This window comes from Poecilia formosa, unplaced genomic scaffold (genome assembly GCF_000485575.1).
Source record: "Poecilia formosa unplaced genomic scaffold, Poecilia_formosa-5.1.2 Scaffold139, whole genome shotgun sequence".
Classification (NCBI taxonomy): Eukaryota; Metazoa; Chordata; class Actinopteri; order Cyprinodontiformes; family Poeciliidae; genus Poecilia; species Poecilia formosa.
In genome coordinates, this window is record NW_006800078.1 from 1,143,179 (window position 1) to 1,167,813 (window position 24,635).

Genomic DNA, 24,635 nt, shown 5'->3' on the forward strand with positions numbered 1-24,635 from the left:
GTTGTGTGGGGCTGAGAAGACAGCTGGGGACGCTCATCTGCTGGGTATGGGTGGCAGACATATGGCCCTCTGCATATGTGCTGTTAAGCTTAACGGAGCTCATTTGTAGCTTGAAGAATTCATTGGAGGGGGACGAAGGAGTCGACATTAACGAGCAGAATGGTGAAGTTTTGGCACGTCTCACCGCAACGTTTATTTTTCAAGTCCTTTGGAGTTTTGCACCAAATTAGAGTTGTTCCCATACCTCGCAGGACTGACAGAATTATGCCAAAACCTGGTTTTCCTCATCCAAGATGTAATTAAGTATTCAGATTTCATTTTCCAACACACCATGTGGTAACTCTGCAGAGACGCAGCGACTCCAGACGTCTCGTCTTCCAGAGAAAATGGTGGTGGTAAATAAATGGGGTAACACTTTATTTGAAGGGGGTTGAATAAGACTGTCATAAACATGACATAACACATGTCATGAACATGAATAAGCCTTCGTGAATATTTATGACTGTTGTCATAAAGCGTCATTTGGTAAATTATGACACTTTTAATACAAAGTTGACATTATTCAAAATGTCTTTGTTATGACAACTTGACATTAACCAAGAAATCATTACTGATATAAATTTGTTATAAAAGTATTACTGATTGCACTTTAAAAATCAGGTATCTTTGTTATTAAAGGTAAAGTTTAAACAGTAATGATTTCTTAGTTAATGTCAAGTTGTCATAAAGACATTTTGAATAATGTCAACTCTGTATTAAAAGTGTCAATTTACCGAATGACCCTTTATGACAAGTCATAAATATTCATGAAGGCTTATTCATGTTCATGACAATGTCATGATAGTCTTATTCAACCCCCTTCAAATAAAGTGTTACCATAAATGGTAAATGGACTGAACTTATATAGGTGGTAGCATCATGGTGTGGATTGTTTTCTTTGAATATATGGGGTTCAATGAAGTTTCCCATACTCGGGTGCATATTAGAAATCTGAAAAAAAAAATATATATATATTGTTTGGATACATGAAGACTTCAAGAATAGTTTCAGCATAACTCCAAAAAGTAAAACCGTTATCCAAGACGCCTGTCAACCTACGTGTGTGTGAGTATGTAGGTGTGTGTGTGTGTATATACACACACACACATGTATATATAGTGCTACCACTATCATGCTGGATTGTTGGCTAGCTGTAGGTGTTTTAGTAAAACAGGGCAAGACCTTTCCATCAAATCTTCTTACAACTACTTCGTACAAACCTAAAGTTAAAAATGTTTATAAAACAAGAATGCCCTGATTGTTTCTTGACAAATGGACATTAATCAAGCAGATGAGAATAAAGCATTTATAAATATCGGACAGCTGGCTAAAACAAAATCCGCTCAACCTCAATGCTTAATGTGTTTTAAAAGTAAGAGAAGTACTCCCCAGACAGCAGTCAGCTTGTAGCAAGAGCAATATAGTTTTATTGATCTAGGTTTAATTATGCTGAACGGGCAGCTGGAGGAACATTCTCTGCGTGCCGCCGCACATGATTCGCACAGAACAGGAGGAACAACCCACATCAGACGCGAGAACCGACTTGTCACATTAAAATGTCCGCAACTAGTTGAGATCTAAAAACAAAGTTAAATCAGACTCATTCCTTAATTTAATCACTTTATCTTGAAAATCAACAATCTAAAGGGTTAAAAAATATTCATTCTAGACAATAAAAAAAAAAATCTAAGAAAAAAAAAAAAAGATCACAGAGTTAGGTTTTGTTTGGCTGAGAGAAGAATGGTCAGAGGCACTGGTTTAGAAGCGGGAGAAAGCTGCCCTCGACGACGACGCGGAGGACCTCGTCCTTTTTTTTTGTTACAGTATTGGAGAAGACGGCGTCCTCCACGAGGACGCACACGCATACACACCACAGGCAGAAGTATGGCTGGATCTCCACATTCATACAAAAACATCCTCGCACTCTTAATCAGCACAGCAGGAGGAGAACGTTTTCCCCTGCAGGAAAACTGCAGTCTCAGGTCCTTCAGAATAACCGTGTAGTGATGGAGTAAAGCAGTCCAACAGTGCCCTCTCTCTACAGAGAAGGGCACTACAATAATCATAATAGGAAACGGGTGATGGGGAGAGGGGGGGGGGAAGCAATCCATAAAAAGGCCTAGCAGGCATTGGATGAGACAGCTTACAGCATCAGTTCAGACAGGACTTGCATGGTACAGATGACGGCTAAAGCGATGAAGAGTAGGGGCGTTTGTGACTCTCCATGTCACAGTCCACATGTGCAACTTTTTAGTGGTATGGCACCAACAGCAGGTGGTTCCCGACCCTGTGAACTCAGTTTTGTCAGACCTCCACAACGGGTGCAAGAGAGGGAGAACTGCCGTCCGTTCACAGGTCGTTGGGGTTAACTATGGTGAAGTCGGAGTCCTTGCTGTTGGTGGAGCCCTCCTCCGGGCTGGAGGAGCCCGATGTGGCGCCAGTCGTCAAGGGGTCGTGAAAAGTCCCGGATGAGCCCTCGGGCTCCATTCGCACGGCGGCGCGCCCTCGCCTCGCCGGCAGCTTTCCTTCGGCTTCCCTCCCTTCGGCTAGCAGGTCTCCGTCCTGAGACACCAGGATGTAATCGTCCCAGTTCTTTCCCTCGGAGCCCAGAGACGATGCCACCTGTAGGCAAGAGATTCAAAGAGATCAACATTGTGTACATATACAAGCAGAGGTCACATACATTGGCGTGCAAAAATATTTGTACCCCTTTAACATTTTCATAGGGGATATTGTTCTTTAGCAGGGTAAGGCGAGATGCTCAGTGTGGATGATGATACATACAGAGGCTGCAAAACACTGTAGTGGAGGTTCACTACCACCAGAACGGCCACCCTAAACATGCAGCCAAAAAGCTAAAAAGGAATTATATAGATCAAAATTTCTTCACGTGTTTAAATCTAACTGAAAGTCTGTGGCAAACTTTAACATTGTCGTACATCGGTACTTCTTGCACGAGAAGCAGGACTTTATTCATGCTCGACAAACAAACCTCCGGTCACTAGGTGGCGGCAGTGTTCAAATTAATCAACAGGCCATCTGCGCAAGCCAGTGGAAGGCCGGTGTAAACAGAGCTAACCTAACGGAGGAAACAAGCGCGGATTATTGAAACATATCTCCATACAAGAGAAACGAAGTTTGTGACCTTGAGAAGAAAAACGGAGTCAGAATATTACGACAATAGTAATACTATTGGCAGTATAAAAACGCAACATTGCCGGTAAAATTATTAGGAAAAAAAAAAGCTTCGGTGGAGTTATCAAGATGCGACTTGACCAGCTTGGCAAGTCCGTGGTTCTTTCTTCGAAGCGGACAGTCGTTTAAATAATTGTTTCAAAGTCCTGATAATTGTTAAAATATGATTTTCTTACTCGTGAAACCGATGCCAACTATATCTTCATAATATGCTTTGTATTCCTCAGTTTAACGCAGTTTGTTGTGTTCTCATTAGTATATTAAAAACAAACAAGGAAAACGTAAGCGAGTAACTGCATGTCATGGGGTGGGGGGGGGCAGTGCACAGAGGAAGCCTACTGTGAATGCAAAATGTTAAGTACTTTTCATCACTTCTGACAAGTTGCTGTAATCAATATTGTTGCAAGTTTTGCACAATGTTAAAAAGCTATACCTTTTGAAAAAGAAAGCTTAAGAAATTGCCCCCCACCCCAAAAAACATTGGTAACTTATGTTATCAATGCGCTAATTACCTTTACCGATTAAAAGTTTAAAAAAGTTTTACTGTGTTGAATCACTGAGTTAATAAATTGAACTTGGAACTTGTTTTGAGGCTCATAAAATGAGCTGCAACTCATTTTATTAATCTGTTTTGATTATAATGTTATGGAATCGGTGCCAATGGTTTGTACATGTAAATAAATATGATCTGATTCACAACAGTATTTCAATTCAGGGGGGGCATGAGATAAAATAACTACGCAACAATGCTGAGCACAAATTCTTACCGTTTTGTTGCAGTGGCTGAAGTAAAAGGTGTTTAAATGTACCGACTCCAAATGCATTCCACACGTTTCACATGTTTATTGGTACCAATTTTTTTAAAACCGACTAAAGCACATGAAATCCCAAAGTAATAAACAATTAGTTGTTTTCACCTAAGGGCCTTCAAGCGATATAAAAACACTTTTACAGCTGTCAAGAGGAGGACTAACGATCTAACAACCTGCTGCTCAGGCGGAGTCGTGGTCGTCTCCCCGTCCCTCTCGTCCGTACTCGCGCCCCGGTCCAGGTAGGAGTCTCTGCTCTGCGTGCCGTCGCCTCCTTGAAGCCGTTCGCGGTGGTAACGCGCGCTGTCCAGGGAGGTTTCCGTCGCTGCGGCGGTGGAGGTGTAGTGGTCATCGGCGATGGTGATCTCCTCGTTCTCCTCGGCCTCCAGCTGACTCTGGTTGAAGCGCAACGCTCCCTTCAGGATGTCTTTGATCTGAAGACATTTTATTACATTAAAACAAACGGAAAAAGCAGAAGCCTGGAGAGTCGAACTGTACGATCCGTAATTTAAAAAATTCCCCCCTCCCCTACCTGTTTAAGTCCAGCTAGAGAGACGAGGACTTCATCTTCTTTCTCCAGGTGCTCTTGCAGAATCACTTCCTGGATTTTACCTGCAGAGAAGCTCCTTTTTTAAAATGACACCAAATCAAATAGTTCTACGAAACTTAAACATCCTGACCCCACTTAATGTCGACAAGAATTTAGATGTAGAGATAAATATTGTGTTTTTCATTTCAGGAAATAAATAACTTAAGGAGGCGCGTCGGAACTCACAGATGTGCGTATTCATCATTTTGGCGCAGTACTTGCTCATGGCCTCCAGGTCGTTAATCTGGCCCTGCAGGAAGGACACCTGGGCTTCCAGATCCTCGTCCTTTTGGCATACAAAAAAAATAAAAAAAATACAACAAAGCTCGAATGAAAGGGGAGGAATTAAAAGGTTACTGCTAAGCAAAGAGCAGAGCGAGGCAAGCAGCTCACAGTCTCTTTCTTGCCCATGCTTTTGCTGTGGGACCGGGAGCGAGTGATGTTGAAGAAGGACTCCTTCTTGGTGGCCGAGAGGGGAGGAGACGAGCAGCTGACGTCACTCCCTCTGGAGGGCGGGAGAGGCGGGGACGCAGTGGACTGGCCCTGCCCACCTGAAAGGCTCTCCGTGCTGGGGGAGGAGCTGACCGTCCTGGAGCTTTGGCCTTTGGAAGATGGAGGGAAGGAAAGGTGAGAAGATTGAAAAAAACAGAAGAAAATAATAGTATGAACTTGAGACATATTTTTATTCCTTAAAACATTAAACTTGAGTACATTTTGTTCATTGTTGTTGTCTGGGTGGTCAAATGAAGCACAGCGGATGAACTATGAAATTTCTATAGCTGGTAAAAGAGAAATCTTATTAAAACAAACAAAAAAAACTTTTTCTTATGAATCCTTTGAGTATCTGCTGATTTTTTTAGGTGTTAAAGTCAGGGTTTTATATATATATAATGTCAGAAAACAAATCATGTCATTTAAATTTTAAAAAGTTGTGACTCTGCCCTTCAATTGACCGCTCCCAGGCTTTGATCTTTCGATTTAGCAGAATTTATGTTTCGATTTTGACTTCAAATGACCAAAAACAAAGCAATAAAGAAAAAAAAGAACGAACGAACTGTAACACATTTTTATTGAAAATACTCAGCAACATTCTGGTTCTCCTGACTTTAGTAACTGGGAAAATGCAGATGGAAGAATCGACTAAAATTCGGGACATTGTGGGATATTGCGACACGTGGATGTGATCAAATAAATGTAAGTCAGTGGGTCCAAGAGGACATTGTTGTCATCAAGATAGTTCAGGGATAAAAAGGGACACTCGTTATTTAAAGACCCATTACACACAAAGTAATGTATTTCAAGGGTTTATTTCCCTTACGGCTAACAGAGTCTGAAAAAAAAACAAAAAAACAATCAGAACATAAGTCCGTACCACCTACTAGCTGCAGTGAAACATCTACAAATCAGATCTATTCGGAGATCCTACAAAGTGTAACTATCAATAAACATATTCCATACATCAGTGACCTCAAAGCATATTTGCAGCCATCAGATCCGGCAGTAAAAACACGTCGGTGTTCACAGTGTTTATGGCAGCTAAAGACTCATCCATCACACTCAAGCTGCGATCGCCCCCTGCTGGTCAAGGCTTGCAGTCACATCCACGTGCGGGACTCGGGTCTGCTCTACAGCAACAAGTTGCATTTTACACAGCAGCACACGAGCAAAACAGACGAGGAGCGAGGAGCGGACGCGTTTGCTGAAAAAGCGGCTAATGGAGTTGCAAAAGCACAACCAAATTAGAGGGGGAGGAAGCGGGAGGGAGGGGTTGCATGGCACACAAGCGGTTGCCTTGGTAGCGGTTACCTTGTGTGTCAGTAAGAGTCTGTTCTGGGAGAGAGCCCTGAGACACCGCACCTGAAACTCCATCTAACAGACAGGAGAGTCAAAGCTGATGTAGCCACAACCACACACCCCAGTGGCTGCACACACACACACACACACTCATCAGTGTTAACAACGACATGCAGAGAAGACTTTAGTGTTTTAACTGGGAACAAAAATACACATTAATATATGGGAGAAAAGCAGGAGGAGTCTGTTGTTCTGATTAGCTTTTTGTCACCCCACTCCCCGCCGTCTCTTGGTCCTCACCTTTGCTGAGGTGGACCGGCATGCTTTCAGACTTCAGCAGACGGTAGTGCTGCGTCTGGCCCTGGACCTGCGTCTGCGTCTGCGGCAGCGGAGCCGAGGGCTCAGAGAGCGGGTGAGACAGGGCGGGCGCCGAGGCAGGAGGCGTGAAGGAGGACGAGGAGGAATACGAAGAGGAGGATGACGAGGAGTACACCTCGCTGTTGATGGGAGCGACGCTGGTGGACACGCCCGACATGGCCGGAGCGATGAGCTTCCTGCCGAAGCTCAGCAGGCTGCTGGACACCTTGTTGATGTTCAGCGGAGCGGGTTTCGCCGTAGAGGCGGACCTGCGGATGAAGACGGGAAGGGCAAAAATATGAACAGGAAAAAATTCATCTGGAACTTTGACCAGGATGATTCTGACGTTACATCGTCCATCAAAACATTGCTGACGTGTTTAAAGACCGGCTAGATCGCGATGAAGGAAGAACTGGATGACTTTGATCGGTGGTAAGTTGATTACGTCGTCATAAATATAAGTGTTTTTTATACGAGTCCACAAAGGCAACGGAATAAACCTAAATAAACTTGAGACCAATCAGACCGACTTGAGAAACATGAATCAATGAAAAGGTCAAAATAAATTTAATAACACTTTCATAAACAAACTAAAATCTGCCAACTAAAGTGAAGCATCACCATGTACATTTGGAGCTTTAAACCAAACTTCGTAAAATCTCTGTACCGTGTCTTGTTCATCAGATCGGCTCCCCTTGTCTTGTAGTAATCCAGGTTCTGCTGAAACTGGTAGTTGACCGGGCGTGGATTGTTCTGCACGAGAGAAAGAAAATAAAATCTGTGAGTGTGTGATGAAGATCAGAGGAGAGGAAACGACCCACAAGCTGCGGCCATGCATGACTGCATAACTACAGAAAATGCCTCTGAGTCACAGCGGATGCTAATTCAGGTTGTAAAAAAAAAAAAAAAAAACACCACGTTGGACGAAAACCCGACCGAAATTTAAGATCAACCCAGTATTTAAACAAGGCAGTGCTTTGCTGTCACAGGTTTCAGAAAATGAGGCTGGATGGATTAGACAGTCAGATGGTCCCACATTATCTGATGCTGCATCAGGAGGAAGCAGCTGCCGCAGCAACCAGGCGGCCTTCACTGTGGGGAAACGGCAACGTTTTCATCCCGTTTACCCGACGCTGGGCCATTTCAGAACATTTCACTTCATGTGCAGTTATAATTATAGTGCAATTTAAAACCGCAAAATTTGAAAGCGAGGATGAAAAAAAACAAAAAAAAACCACAAACTTTTACTAGATTCTGAAGGGCTTTAATACCAGAAACTCGTAGAAAACTTCAGAACAGGCACAAATTGGGCAATTTTGTTTCTTTTCCCCCCCATCTGGGTTTACAGTTTTTTGGCTAAGCGTTTTATTCCAATGAAGAGCAAAGTGAGCGGAAAACTACATTCTCCAAGATGTGCAGATCTTGTAGTACTTTTGAACTCTTGTTTTACCCGTTGTCTTCATGGAGGCTGTGCACCTGCTTAACAACTTGAGATCTTGAGTCATTTTATTCAATTTACCAAAATAAAGAAATGTAGTCACACGAGTAAAATAATATCCTTCTGCAGCAGGTTTTCTGAATTTATTTTGGCCATAATCTATTATTATTTTATCAGGCTCAGCTGACCTAAAAGCATTTTTATATCTCTATAGTTTATTGGTTGTCCAATTCTATTTTTATTGCCATTATGGCTATTGCTGTTATTTTTTCCCCTTTGTTTTATTCATACACACAACTTTGTTAAGTTTAATTAATGCTAAACACTAAGGAATCTGGATCATCTTTGCATTTTATTTGACCAAGCACCTGGTCCAGAGGTAAAAAATAAAAAATACACTGAACACAAAATATCTTCCTCATTTGTTATTTTAAAATAATTACCTAATCTCAGTGCAAGAGTGGGAAGTAGAAATTAGAAATTCAGCTTTAAAACCATCCAACATCACTTCATGTCTTACATAATTAATAATAAAAAAATTATATATATATATATATATATATATATATATAAAAAGCAAGTTAGACCATATAAAGATTATAAACCTGAAGTATGTTTTCCATTTGTGGAGGTATTTCAGTAAATATACATTAAAAATTACACAAATGTAATCAAAGAAATGTAATTCACAATCAATTATGTGAAATCTATCTTGCATTTATTCTGATTCATCTAACTGACATCACAGTATTGATGCCTGGTGTTGGTTTTTAAACTTTAAGTCGCTGTATCCAGGCAACGCCCTACAGTTTACTGAAATTTAATCTCCAACCCTTTGGAGCGCTTCAGGATCTCACGGTCAAAACCGCCCAACAGCTGAAGAAGTGTGATGAAATAAAACATTCAACGCCAATTTTTCAGACTTTTTTTTTTTTTCTCCTCCCCCCACCCCCCTTATCATTCATTCACAGTGTCGCAGCACAACAAGATGTCTTTTTTGGATACAGTGTTGCTGGAGGATTCCCACCCACTGCTTTCCACGTGGGCGGTTTAGTTTGGCAAACCTTCTCCCTGTGCTACAGGAAAAGTCGAGCAAATCCCTCCTTGAGCAGGAGCAGACAGACACAGCTTCGACTCGGAGAACTCGTAAACGCCCTCCACGTTTGTTTCGACGCCGCTCACTTTCTGTTCCCCGTTTGAACGGAGTGGCAACGTAGCAGAATTTAGCGGGCGAGCTGGGACAGACAACAAAATGTTGCTTTTCTGGTGCAGTGTCGGCTTACTTTGGGATCTCGGAGGAACAGGGCTTTTTGCAGTAAAGAGTTGATGTCGCCTATGGGAGGGTAATGCATCAGTAATCCCAGGCAGGTCTGGAAGTTGCTTGCGATTACTAGGAAAACAAAAACAAGCGTGAAAAAAAACTAGATTTTTTGCACTTTAAAACAAGTTTGAAACTGCACAAGCTGTAAAAACCCTCGACGTTCTGTCTCTGTTGCAGAATTTAAAGTGCAAATTGTAAGTGTACATTTAAATGCAACACATCTTCAGGTAATAATAGATTACTAAGGAAAACAAAAACCTTAAACATAACCCAACCTGCCTATATGTATAACAGAAATAACGCATCGCTGCCTTCTGCTTCAAGAAATACGACCTCGTCTGATTAAATGAAGCAGAGTAAATGTGATTCTTCAGCTCACAAGTGTCTTATCAGATTACATGCCACAAAGGCCAACGCATGGCTTCTTCACTGGAGGATCTGGGCAATAAATGGAGCGTACAAGCGTCTCGGATGTAGAGCAGCATGGCCACGAAGACGTAGTCCACCAGATCCAGAGTGATGCTGTCGGCGAACAGAGCGTCCCACACCACCAGCAGGTCCTGGAGGGGAAATTCGCGGCCAAACAGCAGGCGAACCCACCGGCTGAGAGACGGGGAGGGTGGGGATAAATAAATAAATAGATCAAAAATCAAAATGGGGACATCTGTGCAGAGATGAGAAAAAGATTGAGGCTAAGCTGAAGGAGAGGCTACTGACATGCCGTAGATCTGCGGAGCGATCTCCAGCCGGTTCAGGTGCATGTGGAGCTCGATGTCGTGCTTCTTCACCAGCAGGTCCTGGATGCGATTCACTTTGGTCACCACGGCGACCGACGGGCCAGCGTCCTGGGGCCGGGCGAAGGGGATGCTGGTGAGCATTTCCTCCTTACCCTGCGGAGAAACATGAACGTATGAAAAACGGGCAGATAAACACCCGACTGGTGAGCAAACAGCGGGCGTTTCAGTGTCCAGCACCAGTAGTATTAGCGATTAAACCTTTTCGCATTTTGTCACATTGCAACTTGTGCATTTTTAATAAAAATTTTTGCGTCGTGATAAAACAACTCACATCGCATAATTGTAAGTGGAAGGAAAAGGATTAATTGCCTTTTTTTTCTTTCTTTTTTTTTTTCTTTACAAATAGTGATCTAAATGGTGAGACATGCATTTTAATTCACCTGGTCTGAGTGAAAAATATGTACAGATGTTATTTGTGTGTCTCTACCATCTTTGTGAATCTACAGATCGAATATCTGGCCATTTTCTTTACAAAAATAGCTCAAACTCAGTCCGACTGGACGCCTGAAAACACCAGTTCCAAAGATCCTCAGTTGGATTCACAGTAATACTGTAAAATGCAACTTGTACAAAGATGAACCTTTATTTCTGATAGGTTAATTTTCAATTCATTTCTGCAGACAACAGGACTTTATTAATAGATTGCTTGGCTGTCATGTGTTAAGATGTAAAAATGTTCAAAGTGTACTAAGAATTTGAAGAAGAAACAGAGTCAATGTTTTGTCGTTTCCGTTGTTTAAATTCAAAACTTTCATCATCTTCTTCGGCCTTGTCTGCAATAACACTCGTGTCTGAGTTTCTTTCTGCGAGCTTGTTTACTTACGAGTTTGCGCCGATCGTCTTCGTGGGCACCGTTTCTCTTGCGAGCAGCACAGCTTGCCATTCCTAAATTGCCAAGCCGAGCGTGATGGTTTTATATGAAACTATGCGGCAAGTAATTTGATTTTTACTTCACAGCCTCCACGTTCGTGGTCCGCTTTCAGACGCCACAGCAGAACTGAATCAGGTTACAGTTGGCGCGGCTTCCCACTTTCTACTGCAGTTCACTTCAAACGAGGTGAAAAGCAGGCGGACAGTGGCGCTTTTTCCAGGACAAAATTCCCTGTTTAATAATTTCTTGAAAAATTATTTTAAAAAAAAAATGTTTTATCTCTTTATTGTATTAAACAATATCTGTTTCATACAAAGGCTGTCTTTGTATGAAACAGATATTGGAAATTCACACAGCCAGTCTTCACGTCTGACAAAGCATCCGCTTATCCTCTGGTAGCCTGCACATTAAACTGCATCTGCTGTTACCATGGCAACAGGCTGAGTGGCATCAAATCAAGCAGGGGCCTCTGATTCAGGATTATTACTTAACGTCGGTGTAATCTAAGGCGGCACAATCGCAGCGCGCCGTTTCTCGAAGCGCAATCACACTGACCTTCCTCACTTCCCTCTCGAAGGTGGAGAACCACGGCTCCGCCGTCTCCATCAGCTGTGAGAACATGGCGCTGAACGCAGAGCGGTGGCACGAGAGAGGCAAGCAGTGAGACGACAGCACTTTTCACTTTGCACAAGCCAAAAACCCCTTAATGCGCTCTGCACTCACTAGGCGTCGTGTTCGAGATACGCAGGGTCCAGCAGACATTTCATCTCGTCACTGTGGGGGGGGAGAAACAAAAATCAGAATCTCCCGACTGCAGAGAAGCAGACATTGGCTGGAACGAAAGGGAAACAGATTCAGCGCACACTGACCTGGGGCTGGCCGTCTCGCTGGCGTGTTGGAAGGCTTGATGGTCACAGTGCAGCACAAACACTATGGGGGCCAGCAGCTCGTGCATCCCCTGCACACACACATACACACACACACACACACACAGATTGAGCTATAAGGGTAGCGATAGACGGAGGAGCATGCTTCATTTGTGATCAGTCTTTTTAATAATGATGCACGAGGTTTCTAATTCCTGATGGCAGCTTTAATTTAGACATTATTAGCCAATGCCCCGCCATGTGTCACTTCCAGTTTGGAAAGTAGATGTTTTACTAGCCATCTATTTATTTGCTGGCACCTGTTACTGACACCGATAACGATAAGGTTACGGAGGCATTCTGTTCCTCAGCCTGAGCTCCTCAAGGATGGAGAGCCTCGGCCGAGACGAGGTGTCGCTACTACAAGCTTTGTTCCTCGTCTTTACAGGGTCCTTCTGGGAGCTTGTAGCCATTTTGACAGGAAAAAAAAAAAGAGCGAATGATATAGTGGAAGGCAGAAAAGAAAGTAAGAAAAAAAAGAAAGGAAGACAGAAAAGAAAAAGAGCAAGAATTGCTCTTAAAAAAGAAGGGAGAGAAAGAATAAATGCAGAAAGAGTAAGAAATAAATAAGAGTATGAAAGAGCAAGAGAGTAAAATATAAAGGAAGGATAAGAAAGAGAGAAGAAGAGAGTAAGAAGGAAAGTAACAGAATATGAGTAAGAAAACAAAGAAAAAAGAGTAAAAAGGGAAAAACAGTAAGAAAGAGAGTAAGAAAAGAGAAAGGAAGCAGAAGAAGGAAAAGAAAGGAAAGAAAAACAAGCAAGTACGAAAAGAAAAAAGGGATTATGAAAGAAAATGGATTAAGAAAATAAACCCTACACTTTTTTAACCGCCTCATCCATCCAAAAATCATGATCATCAACACCCTGACTCGGCCACAGAAAGAAAACAAAAGGTCACACCTGCTTATAGAGCAGCTGCTCATTCTCTCTGCCGTAACAGAAGAGAATGTCGGTCAGCTTGGTCCTCACGTCCTCGTTCTGGAAGTAAGAGATCTCAGGGAATCTGCAGGAGGATAAGAACAAATGCGTGATTTCATGCTAGCAGCAGAAAATGTGAGTTAAAAAAAATATATAAAAAAAACAAACAAACAAACAAAACAAAACAAAAAACAGAGACACGGTTGCATACGTCCTAAAAACGTCCTGCTTGATCATCCCCTTCAGCTCTTTATCCTGGAAGAACTTGTTCCACAAACTCTGAGGACAAAAACAAGACACGAATTAGGCAAATCTGAAGGATCTGCAGCAGGAGAAATAAACGTGCGGCCACATTAATTAGACACGATAATAAGTGGGCTGAATAAATTAATGGATTAACAAAAGCTCATGCCTTTTGTTAAGACAGATATAAATGAATAAAATGCTGAAGGGAACTTGGGGAGATTTTTGGCATCAGAAAACTTTAAGACAACCTCTTCATAATTTCCAGGGGGAAAAAAAATGTACGTAATTTGTCTCAAAGTACAAGAAGACAGCAAGTGTTGAATTTAACTTAAGGTGAGTGTCACTCAATTAAGTACATTTGTACACAATTCAGCAGCAAATCGGTGCAAAATGCTTCACATCATAAAACAACATGCTGTCAACAACTGAACAAACATTACACCTTGATCAGTGCCAGCAGCAAAATCATCCACATCAAATATGCTGGTCAATGTTTCATTTGTTTACGGTTCAGAAGCAACTCTACAAAGCTGGGTTTTTAGTTTTGGTTTAAAGGAAGTCGGTGTTTCGGGTGTTTCGCTGTTTTCTGGGGGTTTGTTCCCGATTTGTGGTGCGCAGAAGCTCAATGCTGCTTCTCTGGTTCTGGGGATGCAGAGCAGAACCGAAACCACAACCAGAAGACCTGAGAGGTCTGGAAGGTTGATGGATCAACAAAAGATATTTGATTCATTTTGGTGCCTTTCAGTCATTTATAAACCAGCAACAGTATTTTAAAGTCTGAGCTACAGGGAGCCAGTATACGGACTTTATAACTAGGATGATGCGCTCCATCTTCCTGTTACTGCATATTGATCTCTATAATCACTAGAAAACACTTTATGTGCACCAACATCTGGCAGGCTGTCATAAAAACCATTTTACATACGTTACATTCTGCTTTCCAGCTGTTTACCACGTAAAGATTTGACGTGGCTCTTTAACAGGAACTGTCTAACAAGTAGAGCAGCAACTGTCAGCAGCATCTGGGACCAACGCTGAGAGATCAGGATGTGACTTGCTAAGAATATTCACTCGTTAACATCCAAGACAAAACCCGAAGAAAAGGCAGAAATTCTCACCCCCTCATCCTGGGACAGCGGATTGTTGACGACCAGGTCCTGCTGGCCCGCAGCTTTACGGGGGTTAGTGATGTGCTGTGACAAATTAACAACAGACATTGATACTCTGGGACAGAAAGACGAAGGACTACAGTTGCTTTCCACACACAATCTGAGAAGCCAATAAACTGGGTTTTGATTTTGTTTTTTGGAAACGGGGCCAGCTCCTCGGTTCAATCCCTTCCACTGTTTTGCAAAGTGGAAGTGCAAGGTTTTCCCCAGAAAACTTGCTAAGCCCAGTGGTTGGCCGCTAGGGCCGTCATTCATCCAGGAGCCCGTCGTGTTTTTGAGTTAAAAAAATGTTTAAAGTTGACAAGAAATTTGAAACTATCACTTGATAATTATGCGTTATTGAAAGACTGGAAAATGAATACCTGAACACCAACGATAAAGTCTTAAAAAATGTAAACATTTTAAAAAGACTTAAAAAAAATAAGCAATGCTTAGCCTGGCGGGGGCACAAGTAAAGCCTGGCGGCCCGCCAGGCCTATAATAAACTGGGAGAAATCCTGAAGTGTAAACACAGAACAAAGTTAAAAGACCTTGCTCAGATGGACTACAGCGAAACATGTCTTCGCTGAGGACAAAATACAGGGCTTCATCAAGAAAGAACACCATGTAGATGTATGAAAATAACTTCTAAAGACATTACCCAGGGAAGTGTTAGCCTGGCTATACGACAGCATCGTACATTAAAGGTCGAAGATTGATTCCAAAACAATTTTAGTATGGTACTGTGTATTTAGATATTAAGGGGAAAAAAACAATGTAGTGATACAGCAGTAATAGTAAAATAAAAATAAACTAAATCTTGAGCAGAATGGCACTCCCACCATCTCTTTGATTTTCTCATACTGAGCCCGGTGCTCCTTGGTCCTCTTGATCCACTGGCCCTTGTCCTCAGGAAGGACCTCCAGGTACAGCTGCCAACACAGGACATCGCATTGAAATGTGCCAAAAAAAAATCTGACCCTCCACAACTTAAAAACTTTGAGCTTCTACTTTCCTTGAAAGTAAAATAGATTATTTAATCAAAACTCGATCAGACGGCCTGATCGACTCGACGGCTACCTTCCAGCAAACGCTCCGGAACCGACTACTCCTCAGCTGACCGTTGACGCCGGCCTGCCGGATCCTGGCCAGGTAATTACTGTTGAGGAACAAGTCGTCCCATTCTTTTCTGCACGTCAGGAGAAAGACGATTAAGAGGTTTTGGGCTGCTCGACCCAAATCTGACACCACGACTAATCGGCAGTGTCCTCCAGAAGGGAAGAGGTTCAAGTGAAACTGAAAGAACAGACCTGTAGGAGAGGAAGGTGGACTGAGACTGGGAGGAGAAGCTGCTGTCAAGGGATCCTCCTGAAAGGTAACCACAAGAGGGAGGTGTTAGTGCTGGAAAGTGAAAGAAAAATAAATTTTTCTTTGATGATTTTTTTTTCCTGTAAACTCCTAACAGGAGCTGCCTCCAAAAATGACTGGTTCTTTTCTTCTTTTTTTTCCTTTTTTTTTGTTTTCATTGGCTTCGTTACGGTCAATGGAGCAGAAACGGGCCAGAAGCGGGGGAAAGTCATGACAGAAACCAAAGTGGCAAACTGCCTCTTGCTCTTTATTGGCGGTAATACGTCTAATTTGGCCTGCAGGTAAACAGGCATTCAAGTCAGAGCGCTGTCTATCAGCATTAGTTAAAGGAGTAGATAACTCACAATGAATATTCATCAGTTCCACAATATTTTCTTTCTCTCCCACATAAACCTAAAAAACATCCTTCGCCCCGAGGCTCACCCCGTCTCGCCTGTGACTCAAACCTCAGTCAGCTTTCGTTTTACTTTGTTTTGGCTTGTACACTTGTCGTGAACCTCAACTGGCTAGAGACCCCCTACCCCCCTAACCTCCGGTTAGGCGTCTGTCGGTTTAGAAACGAATCAAATTATTTCAGGGTTTGACATACTGCTGCGATTTTTGTTGAAATTGTGAAGCGGGTCGAAACCGGTCTCCTGCTGCTCGTCTGTCTGGAGCGGGTGGCGGGTCTCGAAGTTGGGGTGCTGCATGACTGCGGCCCAGCTGGACTAGAATGAGAAAAGTGAGGCAAAACACAAACACCGTTTTACAATGCAATTTAAAAACATTCAGACTCCTTGAATCTTTTCTTGTTCATTCACATTACGACTTGGAACGCCACGCATTTTATTTGCACTTTGTGTAACAGACCAGTACTTGCAGTAGTGCATAAATGAGAATGGTAGATTTTTCTTGTTTTTGGCAAGGAAAAACATGTTAAATCTGCCATGCATTTATATGAATTCTTAACCAATCTCTCTAAAGTTCCTTTAATTTTTGTTGTTGTTGCTGTAAAACAAAGAAAATGTAAATGTGTGCATTTTCTACCCCATGTTGGTCACCATTTATTAGATCAAAATCACAGTTAAATACATTTCAGTTTGTCTCTGTAGTAACAGTAGCAATTATTTTTGCAGATTACTAATAGATGAGTCAACAACGTTCAGGATATTTAACTAAACTTCATCACCAACGTTCCTCATCATGTCTGACCAAGTCGATTTAGCAACACCTGAGCTCTGCTTTGACACAAAAAAAATAAATAAATAAAATAAAACAATCAACTTTTAACTTGCTTTTTTAAGTCTTACCGACAAAGCCGCGAGATTCTCCCAGGTCAAGACTCAGAAGGCCAGGATGTTTCTGCAGGAGGAAAGTGTCACATCAGTAATGCATCGACAAAAAGGGAAGCTAACCAAAAGAAAGAAAAAGAAAAAAAAAAAGGCTAAGCCATTTTCTTTGACCCGATACGGACTTCACAGAACTCTGACAGCGGTTATAGTCGGTGAAGAATGACTGAAATTAACAAGCAGCACCGGAGATGTCTGAGCTCACGCTGATATATGAAGAGAGTCGACAAAGCTAATGAAGTCATTAGAAAAGCAAATAAATGCATCACTTAAATGTTTTGATGCCAGACTTTCCTTCTAATAGAAAACAAACTGAGGCGTCTCTGAAATATGGGAACCATAAAACGTCCTTTATGAATCCGAAGCCCAACCAGGTACCAAACTAGTGTACAGTCAGGCTTAATCCACAGCATTTCTTATGAATAGGAGACATATTTTTCACCGTCACGACTACTTCAAAACAAAACCTAAAAGGTAGGCCGGATTTTGGCTTCAGCTGGAGAAGTTTCTGCAATTTGGGCAGCAAAGGACCAAAGAAATCATGGCAACATCAACTTTTGAGAACGGGGAGAGAATCTGGGTCATTAAAGAAGGAGTTGGGTAGAGAGCCAGGAGCCGACTTCCCCGATGAGGTATGTTGATACATCCAAACAGAAGGCCGCCCTGAGGCAAACCTTCTCTTGCTGCTTTTAGGTTACAAAACAAGTTTGTGCAGAGCCAGCTACGTTCTCCGTGGTAATGTGTGAGCATAGATGCTCGAAAGTCACACTTTCCAGAGGTACCCTGAAATTTTCTAACTGAATATTGTTGAATAATGGTCGTTTCAGAAGTTGTTTTCCTTTTCTAAGCAATATGACAAACATAATGTTAGCCTTCCATTAGGGTTGTAGATCCAAACGGTACAGAGCCATTCAGTAGAATATTATTTAAAAAGCCCATTTGTTTTAGGAATTTTACCACTAAGTGAAACGCATTATATAGATTAATTACACACAGATGGATGTTTGAAAGCCTTTATTTTAATCATGATGACTTTCCACTTACAGCTAATGAAAAGTGACATTTAAAATGAGAATATCACAGACCAATCAAAAAAGACAAACTATTTTAAAAAATAGCAATGTGGGCTTATTGATAAGTATGTTTAACACCTGATGAAAAGATACTTTTAATCTGACAAACGAGACGCGTCAGGATGTAAATTCTAATTTATTGAATAAAACTGTAAAATAACAAAAAGGTGCAGATGAAGAGATTGTTTTTCCCTTTTTTTTAAAAAAATAAATAAAAAACACAACAAGGCTATCTATTAAATTAGAAGCAGTTTCTCAACCACTCCAAAAGAAATGCATTTACGCTCAAAGAAAAAATAGTAGCAATGTGTCAATGCATGTCGATGACAAATTTCCAAATGAAACAAAAGAGGAACTGCTTTTATTTAGAGGAACTGTGATTAGATTGAGGAACTTACTGAAGTGGCTTAGTGCATTAAACATGTGGCAATGTTTGTGTTTTTATTGCCCACTGCTTCAAAATCTGGACAGTCCTCTAGACAAGGGGGAGGAGGGCTTTCTTTCTTTTTTTTTTCTTTTTTTATTTGGTTCAAGCAAAAAACTTTATTCAGAAAACATGTTCTAAACAAGCTTTCATCATCACATTTGAAAATCTAACTATTACGTTGACATTTCTGCTGTAAATATGGTTATTCTAGAGTATTTTACCCAAACAGAAGTACTTATTTTCTTTGCTCTTAAAATATATAAAAAAAATAAATTCCCTTCTCACCCTCCGCGGGTGGTCTCTTTTCATCCTCTGAGCTCGGGTCCTCTACCAGAGGCCTGGGAGCTTGAGCTTCTCCTCCAGTATCTTGGCTGTGCCTAGAACTGCACATTTCTGGACTGAGATGTCTGATGTTGTTCCTGGGATCTGTTTGAGCCACTGCTCCAGTTTGGGGGTGACTGCCCCGAGGGCCCCGATGACCACAGGCACCACTGTGGTCTTCACCTTCCAGGCCTTCTCCAGTTCCTCTCTGAGGCCCTGGTATTTCTCCAGTTTCTCATGCTGGAGAAATACCAGCATGAGAAACTGCTGGTTTTTCATCCTGGTTCAGGCCTCTTTGTTTCGGTTCTTTCCACAATTAATAAGGGGAAACAGCGAAAATCATTTACTCAGCAAGCATTTATCAGTGTGGCCGTTAGTCAGGTTTTAAGGTCACTTCATCATTTGATTTAGCAGATTTTAAAAGAAGCACCGAATCACAAGCAACCAAGCAGACCGAAAGAAAACTGGGTTGAAACACCGAGCAGGTAAACCACGAGTCCGTTCATCCCTGTCGACTTCTTAGAAGAGTGGAACTTCGACGAGACACTCCAGATTAACCCGGTTATTTATCTTCCATTCACGACAAAATTTAAGATTGTTCCATGTTTATGATAATGCTTTAGCTAAAGCTGAGCTACGCAGAATAGCAGCACTGATCTGCAGAGCGCGGTCTTTCTTTCACAGACTTTCCCCTTATTAATTGTGGAAAGAACCGAAACAAAGAGGCCTCGTAAAACCCATTAACCGTGTGGATGAAACACTGCTCGACAGATTGGCAAAGAAATGCCAGGAATATAGAAATGACTTGGTATGAATAATGCATGGCTCTGTTTTGTTAGGAAACATCTGTCCCACTCAGAGACTAACGCTCAGCCTTGAGTCGACCGATTGTTTTTTTTTTTTCTTCTCCCTCCCAGTAAATGATCAGAACTAATCCACAACTAGAGAACAGCAGAGGAATGCTGCAAAAGGTAACTCTAATATTGTTTTTTTTTCTTAACCTTACTTGAACAATTTAACAAAACTGGTTTATAGGTGCTTGAGTTGAGTTGGCAGAAAAATCTGGTTAGTAATGAATATCAATTCATAATTAAGGACTAAGAGAAATCCTTTTTCTCCACAAGCCGGTCTGCAGACACACATCACGCTTTTTTCATTTTCTCTCCAAAACTAGAACTTTCTCAGGTTCGTATGCGTCTGTCGTTTGGATGAAAGATGCACGTCTAAAGGCTTGAGGCCTTTCTGTGTTTCCACAATCCGGTATAAAGTAACGCCTCCGCTGTAAAAACGGCAACTGAACACTGGGAAACTTTGGGAGTATTCAACGCAGATTGTGTATTATTTAATCCGCGATAACTAGAGTACCTTCAATAATTAACAGCAAAGATGTTTTATGAGACAGTCAAAATCAATTCTTAATGAGCTGCATGAATAAATCGATAGACAAATAACAGTCCATCTGTTTCAAGGTATATTTTTCGTACCTGAAATGTTTGAACAGAAACACTGAAATGCAAAAATCCAGATTGCTTGACTGATTGTTGCAGTTCCACAGGGAAATTAAGCACTGCTCTTACACATGTTTTTGTGATTAGCAGCATTTGTGTTGTCACCTGAAATCACAGATAACAATCTTGGTTTTGGCTGGCCAGGTTTGAAAATGCCGTTCAGAGAGACTCTTAAATTAAATTGTCCAAAAACCGCAACATCCAATCCAACTTCGGTCACAGTGAAGGAAAAGCTGACTTTTTATTATTATTATTATTATTATTATTATTATATCTCTAATAAATTAACTCAGGACAAAAGGCTAATGAAACTCTCTTTATTTGAATGCTCTGTTATGGAACTGCTGGGAAAACTAGCAGTCTCAGGTTGAAGGTAGCCGACGTTAAATTTTAACAAAGGAAAAAAAACCACACACAATAAAAAAAAACCCAGCAAAACACTCCCATAATAATGAAGCCCAGGGTTTATGGATAGGTTGTAAGATACAGGAAGTAATAATTGGATACATTAGCCACTTTTTGTGTCTGCACAGTGGGACACGATAAATAAGAGACGTGTTGCCGAGCGCTAGTCTGAGCTCACTTTTCAGTGTGAATTGGAAAGACTCGTGTGGTGGTAATCATAAGGTTTGTTGATTTCTGTTTATTTTTTATCATGTGATAAATTACATCATGTGAAACAATTCAGGTTTTGAATTCATATAGGTATCAATACAGGTGAAACCGTTGTAGTTTTACAGGAAGAATTACTTTCCTTGTCTCGTACAGAATCATCTGGAAGCAAGAGGAAGAGTGAATGTAAGCACACTTTTTTTTTTGCCCTTAAGCAAGAAAAAAAAAATGTGGCCTCACTTGCTCTCTCAAAACAATTTCAAGTTCAAAAAAAGATGCTTTGCTTCAGGATTCACATTAATTTCCTTTCTACCTGAACTCCTACTCATCCTGCAGTAAGAAAAAAGAGAGCACATAACATTCTTTAAAGTAAGAGAATATTCCAGAGTCACTACGGAACAATATTTGATGTCTAAGAATAAAACGATTAAACTAATTAGCAGATTCACTTAACCCTGAGAGAAGAACATATGACGTTGATATCTAAGCTAAAGGACTTAGATAAATCAACATAACAAAAACACAATCAAGAGTTACTTTCCTCACTGCCATAAAGAAACAAAAGGCCAAACTATTTTCGTAACTACAGCCAGATTAGTCAGTCGAATTAGACAAATCGGTTTAATATGACAAATCGGTTTAATACAAGATCCACTTTCGTCAGAGTAGACTGCTGCGAAAACGAAAGCCGGTAAACATTCACGATGAGAGGAGCTGTGAAAACTAAAAAAAGGTGACCTGTGGTTCAGTCAAAGAGAAACATCCCAGCTAAACAAACTCACATGTCTTTAGTTCAGCATGCAGCGAGAGCTCTGGAGCCTTTACAGTCACATGCTCTGCAAAGAGCTGAGAACTTACTAGGAATCATTGCCTTTACAAAATACCATGAAGTTTCCAAGTCTTGAGTGATTCAATTAGCGGGCATCTGTGCTTAAAGGATGAACTCGAAGACTAGCAGACCAGCTGGGGGGTTTGAACACCCCGCAAGAGGTCATGATAGAAAAAAAATAGACGGGGGATAGTTTTTCTCTCCTAACTACTTTATTAGGGTTCACTCAATTGTTTTAGCACCTGAATCCTGTCTGTGCTCTGCACAGGAGACAATGAAAGCATTCTTTAGCTGAAGTGTTGAAAATGCCCTGTAATCCGCATTGCCAGCTGCGGCAGAAAAATTACTCTTGAACAACAGTAAAAAAAAAAAAGTTAAACAGAGTTAAAAGTTTTGCCCGCAAGGAAAATCTGCTCTTATTAGAGAAATCATATCCATGAGAACAAGGTTACTGGAGACCATAGAACTTCACTGGAACCAATTAGTAATCAGCAGGTCGGAAGCTAAACGTCCCACTTCTTTGCGAACAGTGAATGCAACACAGGTAAACGTTAGCAAGTTGCACTGCCAATAACACTCTTTGGTAAACTCATTTCTATAAATTAATCAAAAATAAGAATTCATGCAATATTAGGAGTATTAGCCATTCAAGCAGCACTCTGTAATTTGATGTGGCATGATCCACAAATAAAAAACAACATTTTAATCCATACATAGGGGAAATCTTTGTAATTCATTGAATTGCTATTGGAATTTCAAAAACTACTTACTATTAAAGTAACTGAAGGACATTTCGCTTCCTTACAAAAAAAAAGAAAATTGTAATAAATCAAAAATGGACAACAAAAACAAAAAAAATCTGTATCATCAACCAGGAAAGTCCTGATATAATTCGCATGCAAAATAATGTCAGGATGAGTTTACAGAAAATGGATATTAAAATCCAATTGTATGCAATACAGTTCAGTCCGATTATAGATAGTTTCGAGTTACAAACTAAAGAACAAAAAGTCCAATTCAACCCAACTGTAACAATACCAAGCTTTACGTGTCATAAAACGAGCAAAGAATAAAACACTGAATGCAAGATGCTCACAGTTTTCATTCTGCGCTGTGGGAAAGTCGCAGCCAGCCATCACCCGGACATTACAAAACCGAACAACAGCTTCGCTAGCATGTGGCCTCTATCTGCTGCAACGCAAAATGAAGGCTAAACTAATTGAAAAGCAGTAACACCACCAAATGTAGCTGTCAGCTGTCACAGAACATGAACCGAGATGACAGTACAGCTAATGTCGCTAGCTAGGCTATTAGCATGTAAACGAGCCAGTGCACGGGCCCAGGCGCTACTTCCGACACACACTGGTACGAGACCAAATGTGACACGCGCATTTCCTCCTCTCGCGAGCCAGGGTCAACAGGACGGCAGCCATAAGCAGTAACGTGAATATGAGCAGCTACAGAGGTGTGAAAGTTGCTCACTTACCTCTCCGTATCATGCAGGAACCCACATTCTGATGTAGTGAGACTGACTGCTGATTTGTAAACACTAGCTGGTCAGGCGGATATGCTGAAGATCAGCTGACTGGTCATGTGATCAGCGGAAAGAAGCTCATTAAATGTGACTTTTTATGCAGCCAAAAAGGAAATTCTTAGTTGTTCTTTTATTCAGAGCAAGATGTTTGGTGCTTTTCATGTGGTAAGTGGTTTAAATTATGCTGTAACCAGTTGTAGACAGGCTGATAACACTACTAGAGGTGATACGGAGTCCCCTAAAAAGTGCAAACACTCCTATCATAAAGAAAATACACCATGAAGTAATAAATATATTTACTACCGTTGTAAGAACTATTATATCCTAAAGGTCACATTGTTCAGCAAAGGATGAACTAGGATTTTGTCAACTTTGAAAAAAATAATCATTTTATAAATTAAGAGAATTAGGTTGTCTATGTTTTTCTGTTCATTTTATGTTAAAATTGTCCACAAGTTTACGGTTAAGGCTCATCCTAAAATGATTTTTCTCCCTACTTCTTCTGTCTAAAAGTCTTGTCCTTCCACTCTTGTAAAGAAATTCCTGGATCATTAAAGGACTTGGTTAATCTAGGTCAGTAATAATAATGAGCCACGGTCCTTCACCACTGATTAATTGACATACCTATTCAGAATCTTTCTCCTCATTCTTTCCATTCTTTTATTCTTTCAATGTATAATCAATATAATAATATTTAAATTCATTCATCCATCCAGGGGCGTAAACAGGTTCGAGAAGGAAGTAAACCTATCTTATTGGTGTATTCTGTCAGTGTCTTCAAGATGCTGCTGTGGTGATGTTTCAGGAATAAGACTCTGCAAAGTTTTATTTGCCGGATGTATGGAGTATCTGATCTGTTTCCAGTTAGAAACATGAGTTAGAGAGAGATGACTCCTGTCCTGGCCGTTTATCACTCTGTTGTGAACCTCTCCGGTGAAAGCTGAAGGTCACATTCTAAGGATGCAGCAGCAGGACTACATCGTCTGCCAAAAAACAAAGCTACAACCCTGAGGTTCAAATCCAGACAGTCTCGTCTTCATAACTACATGTTCTACACACAAACAGAATCCAGCCTGCTCTGATTTATTTTATTTTATTTTTTTTTTTGCATTGCATGGACCCAATAGCCAATAACAAGACGCTGTGCAGTTTGAAACTCAAGTTCGAAAATAATTGTATTTATTT

At 41.1% G+C, this 24,635-nt stretch overlaps 1 protein-coding gene across 2 annotated transcripts; it reads right to left on the reverse strand.

Annotated features, from left to right (window-relative positions):
• Positions 1-1,438: 1,438 nt before the first annotated feature.
• tbc1d5 (TBC1 domain family, member 5) lies at positions 1,439-23,503 on the reverse strand. 2 transcript variants are annotated; one of them, XM_007562658.2, is made up of 23 exons: positions 23,403-23,503; positions 17,108-17,159; positions 16,408-16,525; positions 15,761-15,818; positions 15,531-15,639; positions 15,293-15,382; positions 14,421-14,495; positions 13,268-13,335; positions 13,039-13,141; positions 12,080-12,168; positions 11,934-11,984; positions 11,766-11,835; positions 10,260-10,432; positions 10,003-10,145; positions 9,505-9,611; positions 7,451-7,536; positions 6,727-7,052; positions 6,439-6,501; positions 5,026-5,234; positions 4,819-4,918; positions 4,576-4,655; positions 4,220-4,477; positions 1,439-2,661 (listed from the first exon to the last, which is right to left on the reverse strand). In XM_007562658.2, the coding sequence occupies exons 3-23, from the start codon at positions 16,505-16,507 to the stop codon at positions 2,389-2,391; spliced, it is 2,631 nt and encodes an 876-aa protein (XP_007562720.1). In that variant the 5' UTR covers positions 16,508-16,525; positions 17,108-17,159; positions 23,403-23,503; the 3' UTR covers positions 1,439-2,388. The 2 variants fall into 2 exon arrangements, with proteins under 2 accessions (XP_007562720.1, XP_007562722.1); XM_007562660.2 differs by lacking the exon at positions 6,439-6,501.
• Between the last annotated feature and the right edge of the window lie 1,132 nt (positions 23,504-24,635).